A 20646-nucleotide genomic window follows, 5' to 3' on the forward strand; every position below is an offset into this window, starting at 1 on the left:
AGGCCACCCGTTACTCAAATCGCATCGTGTTCTACTTACTATATGTATGAAATATGCTATATGTGAAGGTTAAACCAGGCAACAGTTCTTACAGTTCTTAATTTCACATTTTAAAACATTCATAATATAGGCAAACTAAAACTATATCTATTTATCCATCTATCTATCTATCTATCTATCTATCTATCTATCTATCTATCTATCTATCTATCTATCTATCTATCTATCTATCTATCTATCTATCTATCTATCTATCTATCTATCCATCCATCCATCCATCCATCCATCCATCCATCCATCCATCCATCCATCCATCCATCCATCCATCCATCCATCCATCTATCTATCTATCTATCTATCTATCTATCTATCTATCTATCTATCTATCTATCTATCTATCTATACAGTATGTCTGTCTCATCTAGCTGTCTAGATATCTAGTTATCTAACATTTCTCAAGGTTATTCAAGGTTATTCAAGGTCAATCCTCTCAAACTTCACCAGCTTTTTTTTTTACATTAAAAACACATACGTGTGCTACAATGTGTAATGTTCAACATTCATCAACTGTTCTACCATCTGTAGGAAGACACTGATCAGGAATGAATGGATGGCTGGGAAAGTAGGTCATTCATATTCAACACCAAAGTTCATCCTTGAACTGACTGATATACTAGTCACAATCAGACAGTCACAATCAGACTTTGTTCCAATGGTAACTAGTCACCTGTTACCATCAGAACAAAGTACCTTGCTGGGGACACCTGAGTGTGTTCCATTCACAGAGAGATTTTAAGATGTTAACGTGTGAGAACCCTTAACCCTTTTAGAAATTGGTGTAAATGAGGACATTTTATTATTCACACAGTGAAAACCTACAATTAAATAAAGACAAGTGATAAAATAACAAACAACTTTTTATGTTTGTTGGATGCAATATGAACACAAATATTGACCACTTTTCATTTCAGCTATAACTTTGAAATCTGTTCAAATGGCTGAAGACAGAATAAAGACTTTCTGTTCGTAAATCACAGCACTGATAAGACATGAAGACAGAAATACAGAGGGACATAGCATTAGATGTTATTCACCCTGTTATTACATCATGGTCCTAAATTTATTCTCTTTAATAACATCCCATTAGAAATCAGTGCAGAAGAAGTGAGTCTCTTTCAGCTAGAAATCTAAATGTGCTGACCTGTGGTGGAGGGTAAGCCTTTTGTATGAGTGTACATATCAGCATACGCAGTCAAATCTGTCATACTACACACTTTTATATGCAAGTGTGTGTGGTGAGGAGTGGGTGAATGATTGAAATGTGAATGGAGTATTTCCTCACTTACTGCCTCCTTATATTTTCACTCCCTCTCTGCCCTCCCCTCCACACACAGACATACACACGCACAAACACACCCACACGCACACTGCGACAGTATCATGATCTTTATAAAAAATATTTTTATTACAATTCTCATATGAACTCTTTTAATACGTTCCATCTGATAACCTGTTTGCTTTGTGTTTTAACACAAACCAATCAGCAGCCTTCAGCATTAACATCCATCTTATATTTTCAAGTTTGATTGTGAGTCAAGATGCAAATAATTTCCTCACCTAATCTGTCTATCACGGACAGTTCTTGGCTGTCGTTTCCCTGTCTCATCTGTATTCCAAACAGAGAATGCAGATAAGAGATAATAGAGAAAGAAAGAAAAAAACCCTCCCATACACTTCTCTCTCCTCACAACCGCCTACCTTGCCTTCCCACCTCCCCTTCTCCCATTCTGACTCATACCGAAATCCCAGTGAGCCTCCTCTTTTCCCCCCACCCCACCCCTGTGCTCTCATTTGTGTTTTCTCTCCCATTGATTGCCAAGCTGGCTCGAATGCAATGAGCAGGACGAGAGAGAGGGAGATGGGGGGTGGGGGGTGGGGAAGAGGGTTGGAGATGTGAGGGGGGAGTGGGAGGAGGAGGAGGAGGAGGAGGAGGAAGACTGCCAAAACGTGCCCTTAATGAGGATTCTGTCTAAGCAGAGCTAAGGAGGAAGTGTGTGTGTGTGTGTATGTGTGTGTATGTGTGTGTGTGTGTGTGCGTGCGTGCGTGCGCAAGCGCAGGTGTGTGTGTGCGCACAGTGATGTCAGAGTCAGAGGGAGGCTTGGAAAGAGTGGGTGCGCATTCGTAAAACCCCTCTCGCCCCCTCGCCGTTCTCCCCACGGTGTCTCTACTCTTCTTGCCTACAAAAATTTGTGAGAACACAAACCTGGACTCACACACGGCAGCAGCTGGAACACATCCACCCACTCACACACAAACACGAAGCGGAGACAGAGAATCCGTATCTCCTCTGAAACTTTGAATATGCGCCTTGTTTGAATACTGCGTGACGGAGTAAAATGAGGCAACACTCTATGGCGCTTGTGCTTCTTCTTTTTTTTTTTTTTTAGTGACGTGTTTGTGAGCTACTGGACTCAAATGTCTCCAGGAAAACACTCTTACCTGAGATGACATGACAAGTTTATTGCCGGGATTTCATTACGTCTTACAGAGCATCTGCGACAAACGGGTCTTTTTTGCAAAATCACATTTTTCATTGGGTGGGTGAATATTTTTGCATTGCATAAGTGCAGTGATGGGATCAATTGAACTTTTCAGAAAAAATGAGCAGGATCATTTTAGGGGGGAAATGTGTTAATGTGGTAATGCCAATTGAGTACTCTAGTTTGCGCATGCGCAGTGCAAAGCAAGCAGGAGTTTTGTCTCCAGAACTCCATGACATGCCAGTGGGCAAATCATTGCAAAGTTATCCTGCACTTCAGAATTAACTCTTTTACAGAGAGTCCTGAGGAAACCTGTCAATTAAAGCAGACAAGTGAGCTTCCATACAGTCGGTATTAACTGACTCCAGGTATACTGACGCTAGAGAACACTTGGTATCATTAGTGGTTGCAGCTAAATATTAAGAACGATTCCCGCCAAAGATTATCAGCATACAAAACATGACAGGATGCCTTTCATTTTATGAACTGATTTATGTATTATTTATTGATGGATATATACAATCATTTATACATTTTGGGTTACGCAATGTGATAAGGTGATGGGTTAGACATTGTGAACTAAAAATTTTAACAACTTTGAATCTTCTCGATGGGAAATAAGGAGACATTTGTGTATTAAAGGTTCAAAGACATCATTTTTGTGTACAACATGGTCAGCAATTAAACACCGCTTTGACGTTTGATGAACGTCTTTAATAAAACTTTCATCGACACAGGTCAAGAAAGTCAATACCACAATCTGTGTTACATCTCTGAAATCCTCTATGCTCCATTTCACTGTCTGCACTGTACGTCACTCCATGTGCTCCATCCCAAATTGTCAGCATATTTCTCTCAGTTTTTTTTCTCTTACCTGTGAATTAAACATTTAAAGCAGTCGCAATATATTCTCCAAACATCTATTGAAAGCTAATGTGCGTCACACAAGTCTCTGGCCTCAGTATCTTGCACTGTATCTTTCTGCCCGTCTCTACACTTGCCTTTTCTCATGTTTTCACTTTTTCATGACATGTGTATCCCATTTCATCTCACTTTTGCGCCCCTGCCTTGTCATTCTGGTCCTTCCTCAACACAATACACCTCTCTTGTCCCCATTTAACTCTGCTGACTTTATTTCCACCTCTGTCCTCCACCTCCATTCCAGTCATCTCTAAAAGTCATCTTCTCCCACTTCTCTGTGTCCCAGAGGAGGGAGACACAGAGAGAGATGGACAGAAAGACAGAAGGGAGAGAGAAAATGAGATGGGGGCAGGAGAGATTAAGATATGATTGGGCTGGAGAAGCCCTCTGGTGTCAGAAATTCACCTGCAAAAACTCACTGCTTCCCCCGCTTTTCTCATCTGTATTCACACTATCTCCTCTCCTCCTGCATCATGCCTCCTCACCTCTCTCCCTCACTTCCTCTTCCTATCCACCTCCCTCTTTCTCCCCCTCACTACCCCCCTGCCTCCCCTTCGCTGTCCTTCCGTGTCTCCCATCATCCTGCATTGCTTCACCTGCACTATGGTGCAGCACTGACAATCAGAACTCTGCACACACACACACACACACACACACACACACACACACACACACACACACACACACACACACACACACACACACACACACACACACACACACACACACACACACACACACACACACACACACACACACACACACACACACAGGGAGACACACGCCCACCACTTCCGGCAGTTCCCTCCCTCTCTCACACCTCTCCACTGCAGACACGAAACATTCTACAACCCCTGATGTTCCAGTGCTTCATCGAGACACAGTCGTCTACATTCACACACAACTTGGTGTACCCTGTGTGTGTGTGTCATTGTTATTATGACAAGAAAACAAAGGAGAAATAAATGATAGGAATGATATGGTGATAATGATCAAAACAGTGATAGTCTCATTAAAGTAATCATCATCATGTCATGCTGATCTAACCTTTAACTTTGAAGTGCTTTACATAACATATGGAATTCATCAATAGATTAATTTTGAAATAAAATATTTGTCAATAAATAAGAAGACAAAACGCCTTTAAAACTGTGGTGCTATATTTCTGCTGTATTTCCTGTGTCTACTTTTGTAATGTGAGGCTACACTATCTCACCTAACAGATTAAAATAACTTCTATTACTGTGAGAGATAATACCACAGCTTCCGTTATATGTTTAGACACTCTTAATTACAATGCTCAAGCAGTCAGCCAAGAATACTGGATGAATAATTTAGTGTCATGTTAAAGGAATGCGTGTGTAGAAAAGAGAAGGCTCTGAAGAAATGTGTGTGGGAGATTAACAGGAAGAACAAGGGACTCTGGCCCTTTAATTTGATGTTACTAGGGAAATGAAGCTGTTTACTCTAGCATCAGCCACACTGAGGGTGTCTGCATGAACTCTACTTCTGCCCCCTCATACGCCCACATGCGCACATGCATGCACACACACATGCACTACCTTGTCTTCCCCTGAGTGACAGTACAATTCACTTTAAGATATCTCATTGCATTTGCACAGCTCACATGACAAGAGGAGTGACAAGGGGTAGAATAAGAGAAAAGCTATGACTACGAAATGTTGCACTTCGTTATACAAATTAGTTTGAAAACCAAAGTAGATGAGAGAAAGTTTGTTGTTGGCAAATCCAAAGATATAGCAATAGAACAGGTGAGCTCACATGATAAAATGTGAATAATCCTGACATCTAGTGGATATTATGTAGAAATGGGGCTGTGCATGGATGTGGGGAAAGTCGTTTGCACCTTTTTAAAATTATTGTTACAGACTTTTACGCACCCTTTCTCCAATTGTCATATGTAGGACAAGGTCAACATCAGTTTCGTAGCTATTGTCCATCTTATAATTATGCATATTTTGACAAATTGAAACAGACAAAATATTTCTGGAAGTCTTTATATTCATTCATTCATTCATTCATTCATTCAATCATCTTCCGAACCGCTTTATCCACCGTAGCGGGTCATTAAATCAGTATATAGAATATTAATCAACAGGATGCAGAAGACAGGGTTAGATGGAGACAAATGTTTCGCTGTGTCAACCCCTGAAGCGAAAAGCCGAAAGGAAAAGAAGAAGAATGTATGTATGTATGTATGTATGTATGTATGTATGTATGTATGTATGTATGTATGTATGTATGTATGTATGTATGTATGTATGTATGTATGTATGTATGTATGTATGTATGTATGTATCTATCTATCTATCTATCTATCTATCTATCTATCTATCTATCTATCTATCTATCTATCTATCTATCTATCTATCTATCTATCTATCTATCTATCTATCTATCTATCTATCTATCTATCTATCTATCTAACAGTAAGAACTCTGTGGTTATTAAGTTATTTTTTAAAATGAAAAGACTGTACAAATAATCGCATTTTAAAATCGTGAATTCAGGATTTCGTTTATTTTTGTAATGAACCATACTATTCTTTTGACTTTAATATTACAGTACATTAAATGAAACAAAGCCAAAGGCATCGCTGAAACTCCGCGGAGTTTGACCCAACTTGGCCACCGTACTTGTTGTGTTTGTTTTAGTGAAAGCAAAGATGGCGAACGAGTTGGAAAGAGTGCGAATCTCAGCTGCAGAACTCCGAGCTGACGCGTCGAATTCAGTCAATCTAACTGAGTATCAGAAAGGTAAGATGAAGCGAAATAGATTGTACGAATGACGACTTTCGTGAAGATTCTACAAGAGAAGTATCCAAACTTTGATGAAGTAGCTATGGATTTGCTAAGTTTCCGAGAAGCTAATGTTGTTAGCTAGCTTGCTCAAGTTAATGTTCCCTCTCCATTCTTTGGTTTCGCATGGTCACTTTCAAAAGAACGTTTAATCTACAAAGAACTGTCAAATTGTGTTTAAGTTTTGTTCTGAACAGCTGTGAGCGATTCTTGTCACTATGGCAGAGATTATACAATATAGTATTGCTATAAAAGCGGCTTCTGTTACCGTTAATGATACCGCAGCAAAACAAATTAATGTCCTCGCCACCACAAAAAGAAGCTTTTTCATGAAGAAGTTTAACCCGTTGAGACAAGCGTAGTGCAAATTAATCCCTCACATCTGAAAAAAGATAAACTTTATGATTGCTATGAACGGAAAGTTACATGTAAACACATGTACATGGCTAACATTTTGACGGTTCGTACTGCAGGCAAGACCAAATTTATGTTGATAATGGCTGAAATGAATGTCCAGCAAATGCATCTCTATATTCTTTTTAATATTTGCCCAAAAAACTGCAATGGCCAACTGATTATTATTATTATTATTATTATTATTATTATTATTATTATTAATAAGCACTTTTTAAATATTATTTATTTGACACTCATTTTTAAAACTTACATGCTTATACTTAATGTCCTTGGGGGATGGTTCCACAGTCAGTGTAGGGAAGTCAGAAGGTACTGAGAGGCTGTTAAAGGAAATGGTGAATCTGGTATTTTCTGTCATATTACTGAAAGGAAAGAATATAAACCAAATACGTCAAGTACCCCATGTACTGTTAATAGTTGACTTTTATGACATCTAATTTTTTTATATTCTTGTTAATGTAGAGGAGCAACAGGAGCTTGACTTGCCCAAGCATCAGAGAAAACGCGAAGGAAAGCGCCCTGACATGCAACGTTACCAGTCAGTCGGTGGACATGGATGGCGTAACCATGACAAGGAGGAGGGAGAAACTGAACAAAGCGATGCTCCAGCTACTGATTCATATGAACATGAAGAGCAATCATCACAGAGTGAGAAAACTTTTGAGTCGAAAAATGTGGTTGGGACATGTACTGACAAAAGGGAAGAAGGCAGGATGAGAGGTGATGGAAGTAACAATCAAAATTGTGGAAAGTACAGCCAGTCACAGTCTAAAACAGAAACAAATCAAGCAAAAAGACTTGTCAAAAATGAAGGAGAACTTCAGCAACCTGTTGTCAAGCAAGCAAAGAAAGTCCGCAAACCAGACCGAGAATTTTATCAACCTGGGACTCGGAGGAATATTCCAGTAAAGGATTGTGTAATTGGAAGAGAACAGGATAAGCCTCCCCCTGCAAAGAATGAGCCAGGGTCTGAGCTAAGTACAGGGGGAATGGAAGGAAAGAAAAAAGCAGCCATACAGAAACGAGAGAAAGAGAGAGAACCAAAGGGAATACAGGAAAACATATGTAATTCCAGTGAGAAAAACAGAACACAAGGGAACCGAGATGCGCACAAACCTCCATTACCTTCAGATGCTTATGTAGAAAAAATTGCAAGCAAAGTACAAAAGCTCACAATGAAAGAAAAAGTTAAAGTTGGATCTGAAGTCCAAGTTGTTGAAGATTTAAATTGCAGGAAAGGAGAACTAAGTGACAAGGAAAGGAGAATCCATGGAGGAGGAGGAAAAGAAGTAAGCAATAAGGTAGAAAAGAAGAGGGAAAGGGGAAACCGTAGAAGAAGAGGAGGGGAAAAAGAAACAAACCAGGATTCTAGGAAAGGAGAAGATGAAGTTGTTGGTGGTGGACAGAGCAAGTCAAGGAAAGATGAGAAGGATAGAGACAAAGGAGTAGCAGAGGTAGAGAGCAATAACAAACCAAGGAAGACAGGAGAGACACAGCAAAACAAAGGAAAAGAGAATCGTAGGGAAAGAAGGAGTGGAGACAACAACCATCTCTCTAGAGAGACTGAGATAGATGCTAAGATACAAAGAAATGCAGACAGGGCTGTCGAAAGAGGTGACAGAAACAAATCCAATGCAAACATCACAATACAAACCTCAAAACGCTATTCAAAATCAGACATTCGCCGCTCACGTAATCGAACATATAGCAGTAGCTCAGCCAGCAGTGTGACCAGCTTGGATGGTTCTGGACGAGGGATGGATGTAGAGAGTACCAAGTGGCCACGCATGGACCCACGGCACAACAACAAAGAGGGGATAGCTAAAAGTGGAGGACGTAGAAGACATTTGCAAAGCTGGACGACAAATGGAGAATCATCTACTGAATCACTGGATGGAAGTGAGATGAGTGACGTAACAGAGAGTAGGAGGAGGAGAAGAGTGACAGAGGAACAATTACGTGCAGAGAGGTGTAATGAAGACAGCAACAGAGCAAAGGAAAACAAAGTCGGGGGTCGAGGAATATTAAAGGTTTCTATAGGAAAACAGTCGGCTACCTCATCGCATAGTGGGCTTGCACAACATCACAAACAAGGTATGGCTCCTCATAGCAGAGGTGGGGGTATCCTGGTGCTTCCAGCCCGGACAGACATCTCTCATTCACCAGAGGTCGGGCAAAGACTTTTTTTCAGTGGAATAAGAGGAGGAACAGTATCTAAGAGTAGAGGAGGGAGAGGTGGAGGAGTAAGACGGCTCTGGGATCCAAATAACCCTGACCAGAAACCTGCTCTTACCAGCACACAATCCTCGAAGCATTCGTCTCTCCACCAGTCTATGTATCTTCAGACGGGAGCTGGATATGGACAACTTCACTTTCTGGACACAGATGACGAGGTCGCAGGCAGTCCTCCAGTCCCACAGGGTGAGAACTTTCGATCCAAGCAGGCTGCTGCCATAGCTTACTACAAATTCCAAAACTCTGACAACCCATATTGTTACCCCATGTCCACCACAAACTCACATGAACCCAGCATGGCCTCTAATCAGCGGTACCCACATCCTTACCATATGGGGCCCTACCAAATGAGTCCAACGAACAGTATGCACACGAGCCCTGGTTTGGGTCAGTTCGGTGGCAGTTACAAGGGAGCAGGCTATTCCCAATCTGGTGTAGGAGGCACTTTGTCATTTGAAGAAGTGGAGCAACAAGCCAGAGGGGAGCTGGTCAGGCTCCTAAGAACTGCAGATGCGCAGGAACTCCAGCTCAGCAACTTGCTTTCCAGAGACAGAGTGAGTTCTGAAGGACTGGATCGCATGACCCAACTCAGGTGAGGATAGGAGGAAATGTGTGTTAGTGGCATTTTGGGTGTAATTGCTGTTGATAAATCCTGCTGATCCAGTCGACACATTAAAATGCCTTGTCCTTTAATGCAGTTTTGTGTTCTGTTTCTAGGGCTGACTTGTTGGGGCTGTATGAACAGGTCATCCTGACAGACATTGAGTTTTCGGACTCTCAGAATATGGATCAGGCTTTGTGGAAAAATGTTTTTTACCAGGTTATAGAGCGCTTCCGGCAGCTTCTCAAAGACCCCACCTATGACAACACCCCTCACATCAGGAACATGCTGCTCACACTGCTTGATGAGGTAAGGAATGGGTAGCAGTAGCAAATACAGACAGCATATGGATATCACATATTAAGAAACTTGTGTTCACCCTCAGTTACTCAATCATATACAGTGTGTTTTCATTATATTTTTCAATCACAGTGAAGGTAACAGACTTCAGTACATTAATATTTCTTGTCATTCATAAATTTTAAGATAAGGTAAAACTGAAGCTTGTGAGTGTACTAACGCACATGAAAGATTGTTTACTTTCGTATATAAAAATATCTGTTGTTTCCTTGCAGTTTCAAATGTCCATTGTGATCAATGTGTGTGTTTTACAGGGGGCTCTGTTCTTTGATGCGTTGCTTCAGAAGCTGCAGACAGTGTACCAGTTCAAACTAGAGGATTACATGGATGGCATGGCCATCAGGGCTCGGCCATTACGCAAAACGGTACAGAAATTTTTGTTTCTGTGTATTTCACCTGTATTTAAAGATTCAAAGAACAATGTTTCTTAAAATTTATTGCATACATAGACAATATATGGACAGTAAAGACACAACATCAGGCTATGTCAGTGTTTTTATAAATTAACAGAATTGCAGTACAGAAACATTTTAAGTTTACTGAGCCTGTCAGTGATCGTTCTTGTTTGGTATCACCAATATATCGTGGCTGCTTACAGTAGAGTAGTTGTCAACTAATCGCTAATTGAGATTAGCAATTGTATCTTGACTTAACTGAAGACCTGAATTGATTAAATGTTTCTGTTTTCTCAGGTAAAGTATGCACTGATCAGTGCTCAGCGCTGCATGATTTGTCAGGGAGATATAGCACGTTACCGGGAACAAGCCAGTGACTCGGCCAATTATGGCAAGGCTCGCAGGTAGGCTGTGATTTAAGTTTTCTTGACAGACTACCATTAATTAATTGATCTGAGCTGTATATGGCGTACTCAATGAAAACAATCTTGTAATGACGGTAGTATGAGAAATTCAGTCTGATGGTATCTCATGACTGCATGTTTCCATTCTTTCATAGCTGGTACCTGAAAGCTCAGCAGATTGCTCCCAAAAATGGCCGACCATATAACCAACTGGCCCTGCTGGCAGTCTACACAGTAAGTGATACTTAGAAATGGGTCACATCATTGGCTTTAAATGAATGCATTATATGACTGATCGTTCTCCTCACGGAATTTCCTAGGAATGGTTACAAAACACAAATGTATTTTGAATGATGGTCTCACCACATTTTTCCATTCTTTCTTTTCCCTCTTTCCACCTCTCGTCTACAGAAGCGCAAGTTGGATGCTGTGTATTATTACATGCGTAGTTTGGCAGCTTCAAACCCCATCCTGACTGCAAAGGAAAGCCTGATGAGTCTGTTTGAGGAAGCGAAGCGTAAGGTGAGATGCTTCTGCCATTAAGTTGTGCTACATGATCTTTCATGGTTTGTATTCTCTAACCAAATTAAGCCACCTCAAGTATAAATTGTGAGCTACCTGCACGGCTATGATGAGGATTCAGTATGCTTCAGTTTTAAATCACATCTCAAATCTCACTGAAACATTACAAAGACATGCGCCCTTTTTTCAACCACCATGGCCCTGAGTTTATTAAAATCTTAACATGTATTGCATACAGGCAAATATAATAATTTAAATGTGTAGTGTTTTGATTGAATTATTTGTTTTATAAATCGACTTCCTGATATTTCTCGTCAGTAATCTGATCTAAAGTGACAACACGGAGTTCAATCAATGAGAGTCCAGCTCTTAACATTCTTTATCCTTACAGGCTGACCAGCTTGAGCGAAGCAGGAGGCAGGAGAATGAAGGAGGCTCAAGGGGTCCAGCAGTAAGAGGAAGAGGAGATGGTGGAGCACGTGTGGAGATTTGGATTCGCCCCAGCACACAAACAGCAACCCCATCCTCACAAAGAGGAGGAAGTGAATCCATCAGAGACAGCGAGCAGGATGGAGAGCTGGGCAGTCTCAGTGCTAATGATGTAAGAGCGCTGTTTTTCTTTCACGCACTTACTACCATGTTGTTTTCACTGAAAGACTCCGGTGTGTGTATTTTTGATGTTTTGTGGAAAAGCAGCTGAAGAGGAGACGATTGCGATCATCTGGTCCACAAGGAAATGGATGGTTTGATGTTTTTCAAAACCCACAGAGCTGACACACTGATATATACAGTATACCATTCTCCATTTACTTTCTCAATCATTATGTTTTTCATTTTTAATTAATTTGACTTAAATCATTCCCTCTGTTGTCATTTCCTTTTTATGGATTCAATATTTCTTTGAGGTGCTGGTTTTCTTTCTCTATGGCACTCTGAGTAATTTTGTGTATAGCAACTTCAAATGTCCCTCCACAGGCAGATTGTAGCTTTCTGCATTTTTCCCCCTCATTTTACAATCCCGAGTTTTGAACAAATCCATTTTCAACTGTCTCCAATGTGTGGCACCTCTACTCACTGTTGATATCAGCATCTGTATGTGTATATTATTTGTTCTTTCTAGCTTCAACAGTCTTTGAGTCCTCTTCCTCCCACTCTTATTGATCAATCTCACTGGTGTGTTGAAGTGAGGACATCAACTCTAAATCTCTTCTGATTTGTCAGTGGATAAGGACGTGTTCTTCTCTCATGCTGTGCTGGAGGGTTTGTAGCTAAATAAAACTGCTGCATAAAGATTAGTCATGCTTTTGTTTTCTTCTTTTGGCTATTTTTCTCCAGCTGAATAAGAAATTCATTCTGAGTTTCCTGCATGCACATGGAAAGCTGTTCACCAAAGTTGGGTGAGTGACATCTCATTGTAACTCCTAACTTTTGGACTGAATTAGAATGTAACAAGATTGATTAAATCTCTGTCTTTTTGTCTGTTTTATGCATCTGTGTGCATGTGTGTGTTTTGACTTGACAGAATGGAAACCTTTCCTGGAGTAGCGAGCCGTGTTCTGCAGGAGTTCCGGATGCTGCTGCAGCATGGCCCAACCATACTGGGGAGCACACACATGCTGCAGATTGTTACCATCAACATGTTCACCATACACAATAACCACAACAGAGGTAGCTCAACACGCATGCGCGCGCGCGCGCGCACACACACACACACACGCACACACGCACACACACACACACACACACACTAGGAGAGACAGCCCCATTTTGTTTCTATTTTTTTAATGACAGAAGTGAATGGTTTACAATCACTTGAACTAAATTGTTGTGTTTCTACCATTAGCCCAGAACAGACAACCCAAACCCGGGTGTTAGAGATGACTGTTTACATTTTCACTATTCTAGTGGGCACTGGAAGGAAGGGTGTGGTTAGATACTTGTAGATTACCTGTACATCCACACTGCTCACTACTACATCCTACAGACTGCAGCAGTTTGTAATTAGAGGATTGTTAATGGCTCTTTCACAACCTTTCTTGAATATACTTGAATACTTGCACAGAGAGTTGTCTAAGAATTTCGTTGTACACTTGTGTATGAGGATATTAAAAGTATTCTATTCCTATTCTATTCTGTTCTGTTCTGTTCTTTAAGTCCTCTTGAAGTTCTTCGAGCAACTGATCTAAAGCTTCATAGAACTTGTTGGAAAATACTGATCCAAAGGTGTTGTTGAAATTTTGTTAAAAAAAAATCTCGACTTTTTTTGTCAGGCGAGGAAGGAGAAGTGCGATCCATTTTGCATGAGCAAAGCTGTGCTCTGGGTCTCGGGATGTTTGCACTGCTGGTGCAACGCTGCACAGAGCTGCTGAGAGAGATCCCTGCAGGTAAAGCCATTTTTAAGTTCCACACTGTGTTGTTTGCTTCAATTATTTTTCAAACTTGTGTATGTAGATTCTCATCCACTTCAGGCACTTTTGAATTTATGCCAATATTTGAGTTTGAGTGTTTATCTTTACCAGATTAATAGTTAGATCAAGTGCAATCTCACATCAGTGGAGAGCACAACAACATATATAAATAGTATGTTATAAAGTTCAATTAATGTCATGTCGAACTCATGTTTGAGTTGTTTTTTGAGTGTTGATGTTTGTAGTGCATGATGTGTTTTGATAAAGTATTCACCTTTTTGCTCTCTGAACACCAGCTCCTGTAGAGGAGGAAGAGGGCAAAGGAGAGGGGCTGGATAGTATGGTGCGGGTTTCTGCCTTCCCCGCAGACCTTAGAGAACTACTACCAAGTATCAAGGTCTGGTCTGACTGGATGTTGGGGCACCCAGACCAGTGGAACCCACCACCAGGCAGTATTGAGTGAGTTCTGTAGTTATATCTGCTGCTTTATCACGTATACAAAAGAACAGAGGACAAACTTCAGCATGAACCACTAAACACTCATTGAATGTAAGCAGCCAACTCTTACTTTCACGACCTGATACTTTAATTTAATTTCTGGAGTATCTTATACATCAGTGTGAGCAAAGGCAGTGTGTGTTTGTTTATTCATGTGACATTTAACACAATGATGTCATAAATGTACATGTAATTGTAGTTTAGCTGTTCTAAATCACCATTTTATGGTGATGTGTTGGTTCTGCTCATGGCCACAGCTCGTGATTTTGTAATCATAGACACCAAACAATAACTCTTAATAATACTCAACTGTCACCATTACTTGTGGATCTTCTTCCCTATCAAGCTGCTGCCCTGATGTCTGGCAGTGCCTGGCTGACCTCTGTAATGTACTGGCATGTGTGGACCACGGGGAGGTGCCGCTGTACAAAGTCGACACGGACGAAAGCGATGGAGATGAGGAGTTGACTGTTCTACAGTTGAAGGAGGACAGACTGCTGGCTGGTTTTGTCCCTCTGCTGGCTGCGCCACAAGATCCTTGTTATATAGACAAACACACAGACATGGTGAGTGAGCCGTAATGTTTTTCATGATATTGTTCACCTGGAGCCCTGGTACCTTCTTCTGCTCCTGCAGAACAACTGAACATTCTGGTGATTCTTCATTCTGTTTCAAGGTTTTAGTTGTAACTCTGATCGTCCTGTACATGTACTTAGACATTTATCCTCTATTCTCAGGCAATAGCAGCTGATTGTAAAAGAGTTACAGTGCTGAAATACTTTCTGGAGGCTCTATGTGGACAAGAAGAACCTCTGTTGGCCTTCAAAGGAGGCAAATACGTATCTGTGGCAACTTCTCCACTCAACCAGTCAGTGGACACAAGGAGCATACAGGATTCTCTATCAGAGAAAGAGGTGACTATGTTTGACCTGCTTCACCTCATGTTACATTTATGCAGCGGCGATAGTGACTTCAAGTATTTTTAAAAAAAAATTATCTTGGATTGAGCAAGTTCCTTTCAAAATTTGACCACAAAAATTATATTTTTAAATGCTAAAATTCAAGTGGCTGTCAAAGAAAGGTAATCCACTTTTTTGTAAATGTGTTATCTTTTTTGTCTGATTGACAGACGGATGACGTCATAGTCGAGGCAGACTCTTCTCTCTCAACATCAGAGGGAGAGGAAGAAAATGAGGAGATGGGAGAAAGTGAGAACGACATCAGGCAGCTGAAGGCGCGACGCCATGCCCTAGCCAACAAACTGGCTCAGCAACAGAGACGCAGGGATAAAATACAGGTATAATTGACATTTGCATTGACGCCATTCAGATCAGCACAATTTGACTTTTCTTGTGGTGGGGGCACTTGTGACCTCAGACACTAATGATGTGGTTTCTGTCGAAGAGGCTGTGTTTATTTAGGCTTCAATGATGTGTGGCTGTTTTCACTGAAGTAGACTGTGATTTTTCATCAGAGCAGCTCCATTCTCTCATTCCTACCATGAGCTTTATGCTCTTTTGTCCTGTCATATGACATGAGTCGACCAGAGTGTTGAATTGATGTCTACTCTTGTACAGTTTTTTAAAGATTTTTTTTCCCCCCAGGCGGTGCTGCAAACAAGTGGACAGTTGGAACTAGAAGTACGACCTCTGTTTTTGGTACCAGATACCAATGGATTCATTGATCATTTGGGAGGGCTGAAGAAGCTCCTTCAGTGTGGAACATACATAGTAGTTGTGCCACTTATCGGTAAGACAAAGACAAAGAGCGTACACTGTCCTGTAAGAATGTTTAAGACTTAAATTGATGTTTTAGCATGCTGAAACAGTTAAGAATTTCCAGTATGTCTGTTGTTCAGTGGAAAACAGTCTATTTTTATGTAAATTTAGGAAAGTGTACTGTGGTTGATTTGTGTTTCATGTCTCCCAGTAATTACAGAGTTAGACGGCTTGGCTAAAGGCCAGGACAACTTTGGTGGAGGAATGGGGTCAGCAGGGCGCAATGCTGGCAACCGTGGTAACTATAATGTTAGTGTGGCGCATGTACGCACCGTACAAGACAAGGCCCGGTTGGCAGTAGCTTTCCTAGAGAAAGGATTTGAAGCGAGAGAGCCTTGCCTGAGAGCTCTGACAAGCAGAGGAAATCAACTGGAGTCTATTGCCTTCCGCAGCGAAGACACCTCTGGACAGCAGGTCAGAGCCTGTTTGTTTCATGGTCACTTTCTATTAGATTCTTTACAGGGTTTTCCCCACAGTAATGTTGTTAGTCTTGCTGGCAAATATCTTTAGGCTTCACATAAACACTTTATAGAGTCAACAATACATTCAGTTATACAGTGATCCCTGTCACTTGCAATGAATGCATTCCAAAAACCACCCACAAAAACGAAATTCCGCAATATAGCGATGAACTATTTATTTTATTATTTATGTTAATTTAAACATTTCTGAACCTCCCCATATTTATATTATACCACCTTCTATCTGTATTACATTTCCCACACTCTTATAGTTTAAACCACTCTTGTATGGAAGTGCGCTGCGTTCCGAGACTCACTGAACGCAGCGCACTTCCAGATGCCATCAGCCAATAGAATGTGCGTAGGGTATCATGTGACTACCTACTAAAAGCGATGAGGTAAAGCGACGCGTGTTGATGCACGAATGCGCAATCGATTACTGTACATCTTAAATTACAGGAAACATGTTGTTCCAATGAGGAAGTTAGCCAAAAGAGGGCACACATTGTGGCAACCCCACTAACATCATGCAATACAGTGGCAGAAACCCAGACTTTTGGTTTCTGATTGTTAATGAAATAAGGCTGTTTCTTTTGCTAAGAAATAGTGGTTGGCTGCTGATGGGACATTTCTGTATTTTTCTGCTCACTTAAAGTGCTTTCACTGATTTTTAGAGATTCAGTTTTTGTTTCTTCTTCTTCAGGGTAACAATGATGATGTCATTTTGTCCTGCTGTCTCCACTACTGCAAAGACAAGGCCAAAGATTTCATGCCTAATCAGAGAAGTATGGAACATCCTGTCAGTCATTGTGTCTTCAGTCACATGTCCTCACACACACGAAGACTGTTGCAAACACTTATTACTCTTTGGGTTCCCTCACACAGATGGAACAGTGAGGCTGCAGAGGGAGGTGGTGCTCCTGACAGATGATCGCAACCTGCGTGTGAAAGCTTTGACCCGCAATGTCCCAGTCCGAGACATTCCCACTTTCCTCACCTGGGCCAAAATTGGTTGAACCGGGCTAAGCTGAAGTCTACAGGATCCCAGCCGTTGAAGCCTGCTTGCCACTAAGCCAAGAGGAGGTGACACTCTTAAGTGAAGAAAGAAGAGAGCATAACAGGTTAGAGGAAACAAAGAAAGTCAACAGCCACCTGTTATGAAATACAAGAAAATGTAGAGAACGTGTAGCGTGGTGGCTTGAGTGAGCCTTCCCCCCTTGTGATGAAGTGTGTATGTATGTATTTATGTGATAAAATCGGTGTGCTTCCCCAGGAAGAAACAAGGGAGACTTACAAGTCTTTGGAAGGCGTCATTCAAAAGCAGAAAGAAGAAAAAAAATTTGTTTAAGGTGTGGTCCAGCCTCTGGCTTCTGCTCCTATTTCATGATTGACTCAGCAGGAAGTATTAAAATGTGAGGCTAAGAATGATGCAGAAAATGGGAGAATGTTAATGGTTGGTTAATTGGTTTAAGGCAGAAGTAATGTGGCCCTTCCACTCTTCCCCGAGGAACCGGTCACGTTTGACTGCGAAGGCCTCCATAACAAAGCTGAGAGAAAGCGAGGCAGAGAGAAGCAAGAGGGTCTCTGTTAGTCGAAAAAGTGGCCAATTGTAATGAAGGTTGATCAGGACCCCTTATGCAACCTCAACACTTTCATGCCGGTATTGCCTTTTCCTGCTAACGCAGGAAGTGCTTGATGCCCGCTTGGTATGTGAGGTTGTTCGTCCAGATTGAGGCCGACATTGAAGTTATTGTAAGAAAGGTTTTGTTGAAATGTCTCCAACAATAACAGCAAAAAAATATATTTCTGTTTTTAGTAATTTTTGTTTTTGTTTACTGTTTTATAAAATGTTTTGTTACTGAAGCTGTCTCTACGTTATGTGGACTGACAGTAAACATCTGCAAAGTTTCCCACCAAATCACATCAGCCATTAATATATGTTTTACAATTGTAACAAATTTGCAATTTAACAAATACAAGAAAATTCAGTAATTCTGAACTACTTAGCCATTGGAGTGCGTCTCACATTGACAAACCAAATGGGTTTCTTTTCTTTTACGAAATTGAGCACTAAAAAAAATTGCAATTGTTTAATCCAGATTTGTTTTAGTCAGCTATGAGTTTAGAAAGTGCTTCAGTCTCTTAGAAATGTTCTTAAAACACAATTTCAGTTTCTATTTTTTAAAAGTTAACCTTTTCACATGTCACATGATCCAAAAAAGCATGAGGCATACCACTATTTTTGTGAAAAAATGTAAGTTCAGTCACCACAATGCACTGTTGGCATATATCTATCACAAAGGTGGTATTAGTGTTTGCAGTTTTGCTTGCTTTACATTGCTTTCTAAAATTGTGGGTTCTACGGACTTTGGATTTCGTGTGCGTTGGTTTTGATTGGATTTGGTTGCTCAAGAAATAAAAGTAATGTAAACCTGCTTCAATGTTCACTTATCACAGTTTGGTCACATTTATTTAAAATAATACTTTGTGTAAAGGTGGCTACCTTGTGCTGTGTTAGTCAAGTAAAATTTCAGCTAAGCTTATACAACCTCCACCAACAGGTGATGTTCTTGTGTTTGTGTGAGTTGTCTCAGAGGTTTAATGTTTGCAGCTCATTTTTCCTGGTTCTAATGTAGTATTCAGTGGCTTAACTGTGGTGCTTAAGTTTTGGAGCAAATAATTGCTTTTACATAAAATTCATGTCTCATCTTTCATCATTTAAAGTATTCTGAAAGCTTTGTTTTGTTTTTTTGTGTATGGAGATGGAGAATGTGATCTTATCAGTAGGCCTTTTTCACAACAGACTTTAAGACTTGTCGTGACAGCTAAGACAGTTGTTACTAATAACATGAACAACGTCTCTGTTATGGTCCAAGTGTACTAGCATACATGATACCGGGACCTTGTTGAAATATGTGTGAAAAAGGCTTATTGTTGGTGCACAAAAAAGATATTCTCAATAAACCAGAAATAACAAAACAGATTGTCAGAATTTGACTTTTTAATGTTCTTTTTAAGTTCCCTGTGCATAACAGGGACCCATGTGTTGTTTACAATTAGAAAACAAATGAAAATAATTGACATATTGTATATTATAATAAAGAAGATTATTGTTAAACACTTACCTGTTTTAAAGAACCTTATAACTGCAGCAAAACCAGACATTTAATTGTTCATGCTATGATTAACATGTAGAGATAATGTGTTTTAAAAGGAAGAGAATTAACAAGAAGTTCAAACATGAAGATAGGATGAGATGGACAAATATAGTTATTAAGATAGTGAAAAATAATTTACAGGAAAACTAATCTGTCAGCAAATGGAAAAATGTTTACTGTAGAAAGTGATGCAAGTACAACATTTTCTGTACTATAAGGTGCACTTGGATTATAAAGCGCACCTCTAATGAATTGTTTATTTTATAATCACCGGATTATAAGGCGCACCGCAGGTTTATGAGAAAATTATAGGCTTTTAGGCACGCCTTATAGTGCGGGAAATACTGTACCACAAAATGGTGCATGTCACATTGTTCAGTAAAGTAGAATAAATAGTGGATTCACACATTGAGCCACCTGAAAAGACTTGACTGAAATCAAGTGATGGATTGAGCTGCATTACTATCAAACTGAAATTCAGAGCTATCACTGACAACCCTAAACTACTCGTGTCCACACGTGGCAGCTGGATGACACAGGAAGGACTGACACAAGGAGCCCGTTTGGACTTCTTGATTTTGTACTTCAACACAAAAAAATGTGGGCAGCCTCTTGCCTCACAGCAAGAGGACACTTGGTTCACTTGGGGCCTTCCTGTGCGGAGCTTGCGTGTTCTCCGACCACGTCTGCGTGGGTTCTCTCCTCCTGCGTGACGTCGGCCGGGATGGGCTCCAGCGTAAACCAACCTGAATTCGGATGAACGGTTGAAGCCTTGTTTGACTTTTCTTCAAAAGAATGAATGAATGAGTGTGTTTATATATCGATTAAATAAATCAGGTAAATTTTTAGTCAGTCTAATATAAGCATAAAAAATGAAAAACATGAGTAGTGACCTTGATCATTATCGATCTTCTATCTAATCACAAACATTCAGTTCCGGTATGAATCACCATCAATCGTTGACCGCTGGGGCATTAATTTATTCAATGTAAATGTTGTATATAGTTCTGTACATGTCAGGTACATAAAGTTCCACAGCCTGTTAACAACACCAGTAGGTTCCGTTTCTATCTGCGCCTGGATACAGACCACACGGACGGGACCTGATTCCCGGGATCCTGACAACAG

At 40.5% G+C, this 20646-nt stretch overlaps 1 protein-coding gene across 1 annotated transcript; it reads left to right on the forward strand.

Annotated features, from left to right (window-relative positions):
* Nucleotides 1–6136: 6136 nt before the first annotated feature.
* Nucleotides 6137–18795, forward strand: smg6 (SMG6 nonsense mediated mRNA decay factor). The gene is made up of 19 exons (XM_068331512.1): nucleotides 6137–6239; nucleotides 7161–9525; nucleotides 9651–9843; nucleotides 10149–10259; nucleotides 10587–10693; nucleotides 10849–10927; nucleotides 11105–11215; nucleotides 11607–11816; nucleotides 12551–12612; nucleotides 12738–12883; nucleotides 13486–13599; nucleotides 13920–14082; nucleotides 14468–14687; nucleotides 14859–15035; nucleotides 15251–15418; nucleotides 15726–15870; nucleotides 16051–16313; nucleotides 17064–17145; nucleotides 17246–18795. The coding sequence occupies exons 1-19, from the start codon at nucleotides 6149–6151 to the stop codon at nucleotides 17374–17376; spliced, it is 4938 nt and encodes a 1645-aa protein (XP_068187613.1). The 5' UTR covers nucleotides 6137–6148; the 3' UTR covers nucleotides 17377–18795.
* The last annotated feature ends 1851 nt before the right edge of the window (nucleotides 18796–20646 follow it).

The sequence above is a fragment of the Antennarius striatus genome, chromosome 13 (assembly GCF_040054535.1).
Source record: "Antennarius striatus isolate MH-2024 chromosome 13, ASM4005453v1, whole genome shotgun sequence".
Lineage (NCBI taxonomy): Eukaryota > Metazoa > Chordata > Actinopteri > Lophiiformes > Antennariidae > Antennarius > Antennarius striatus.

What these genes read in the sequence shown, in the direction of transcription:
- smg6 (XM_068331512.1), top strand. Translation starts at nt 6,149, where the DNA reads ATGGCGAACGAGTTGGAAAGAGTGCGAATCTCAGCTGCAGAACTCCGA. An exon ending in GCAGTCTCAGTGCTAATGAT is followed by an intron (nt 11,817 to 12,550) that starts GTAAGAGCGCTG and finishes ATTTTTCTCCAG; the next exon opens with CTGAATAAGAAATTCATTCT. An exon ending in TTTCATGCCTAATCAGAGAA is followed by an intron (nt 17,146 to 17,245) that starts GTATGGAACATC and finishes TCCCTCACACAG; the next exon opens with ATGGAACAGTGAGGCTGCAG.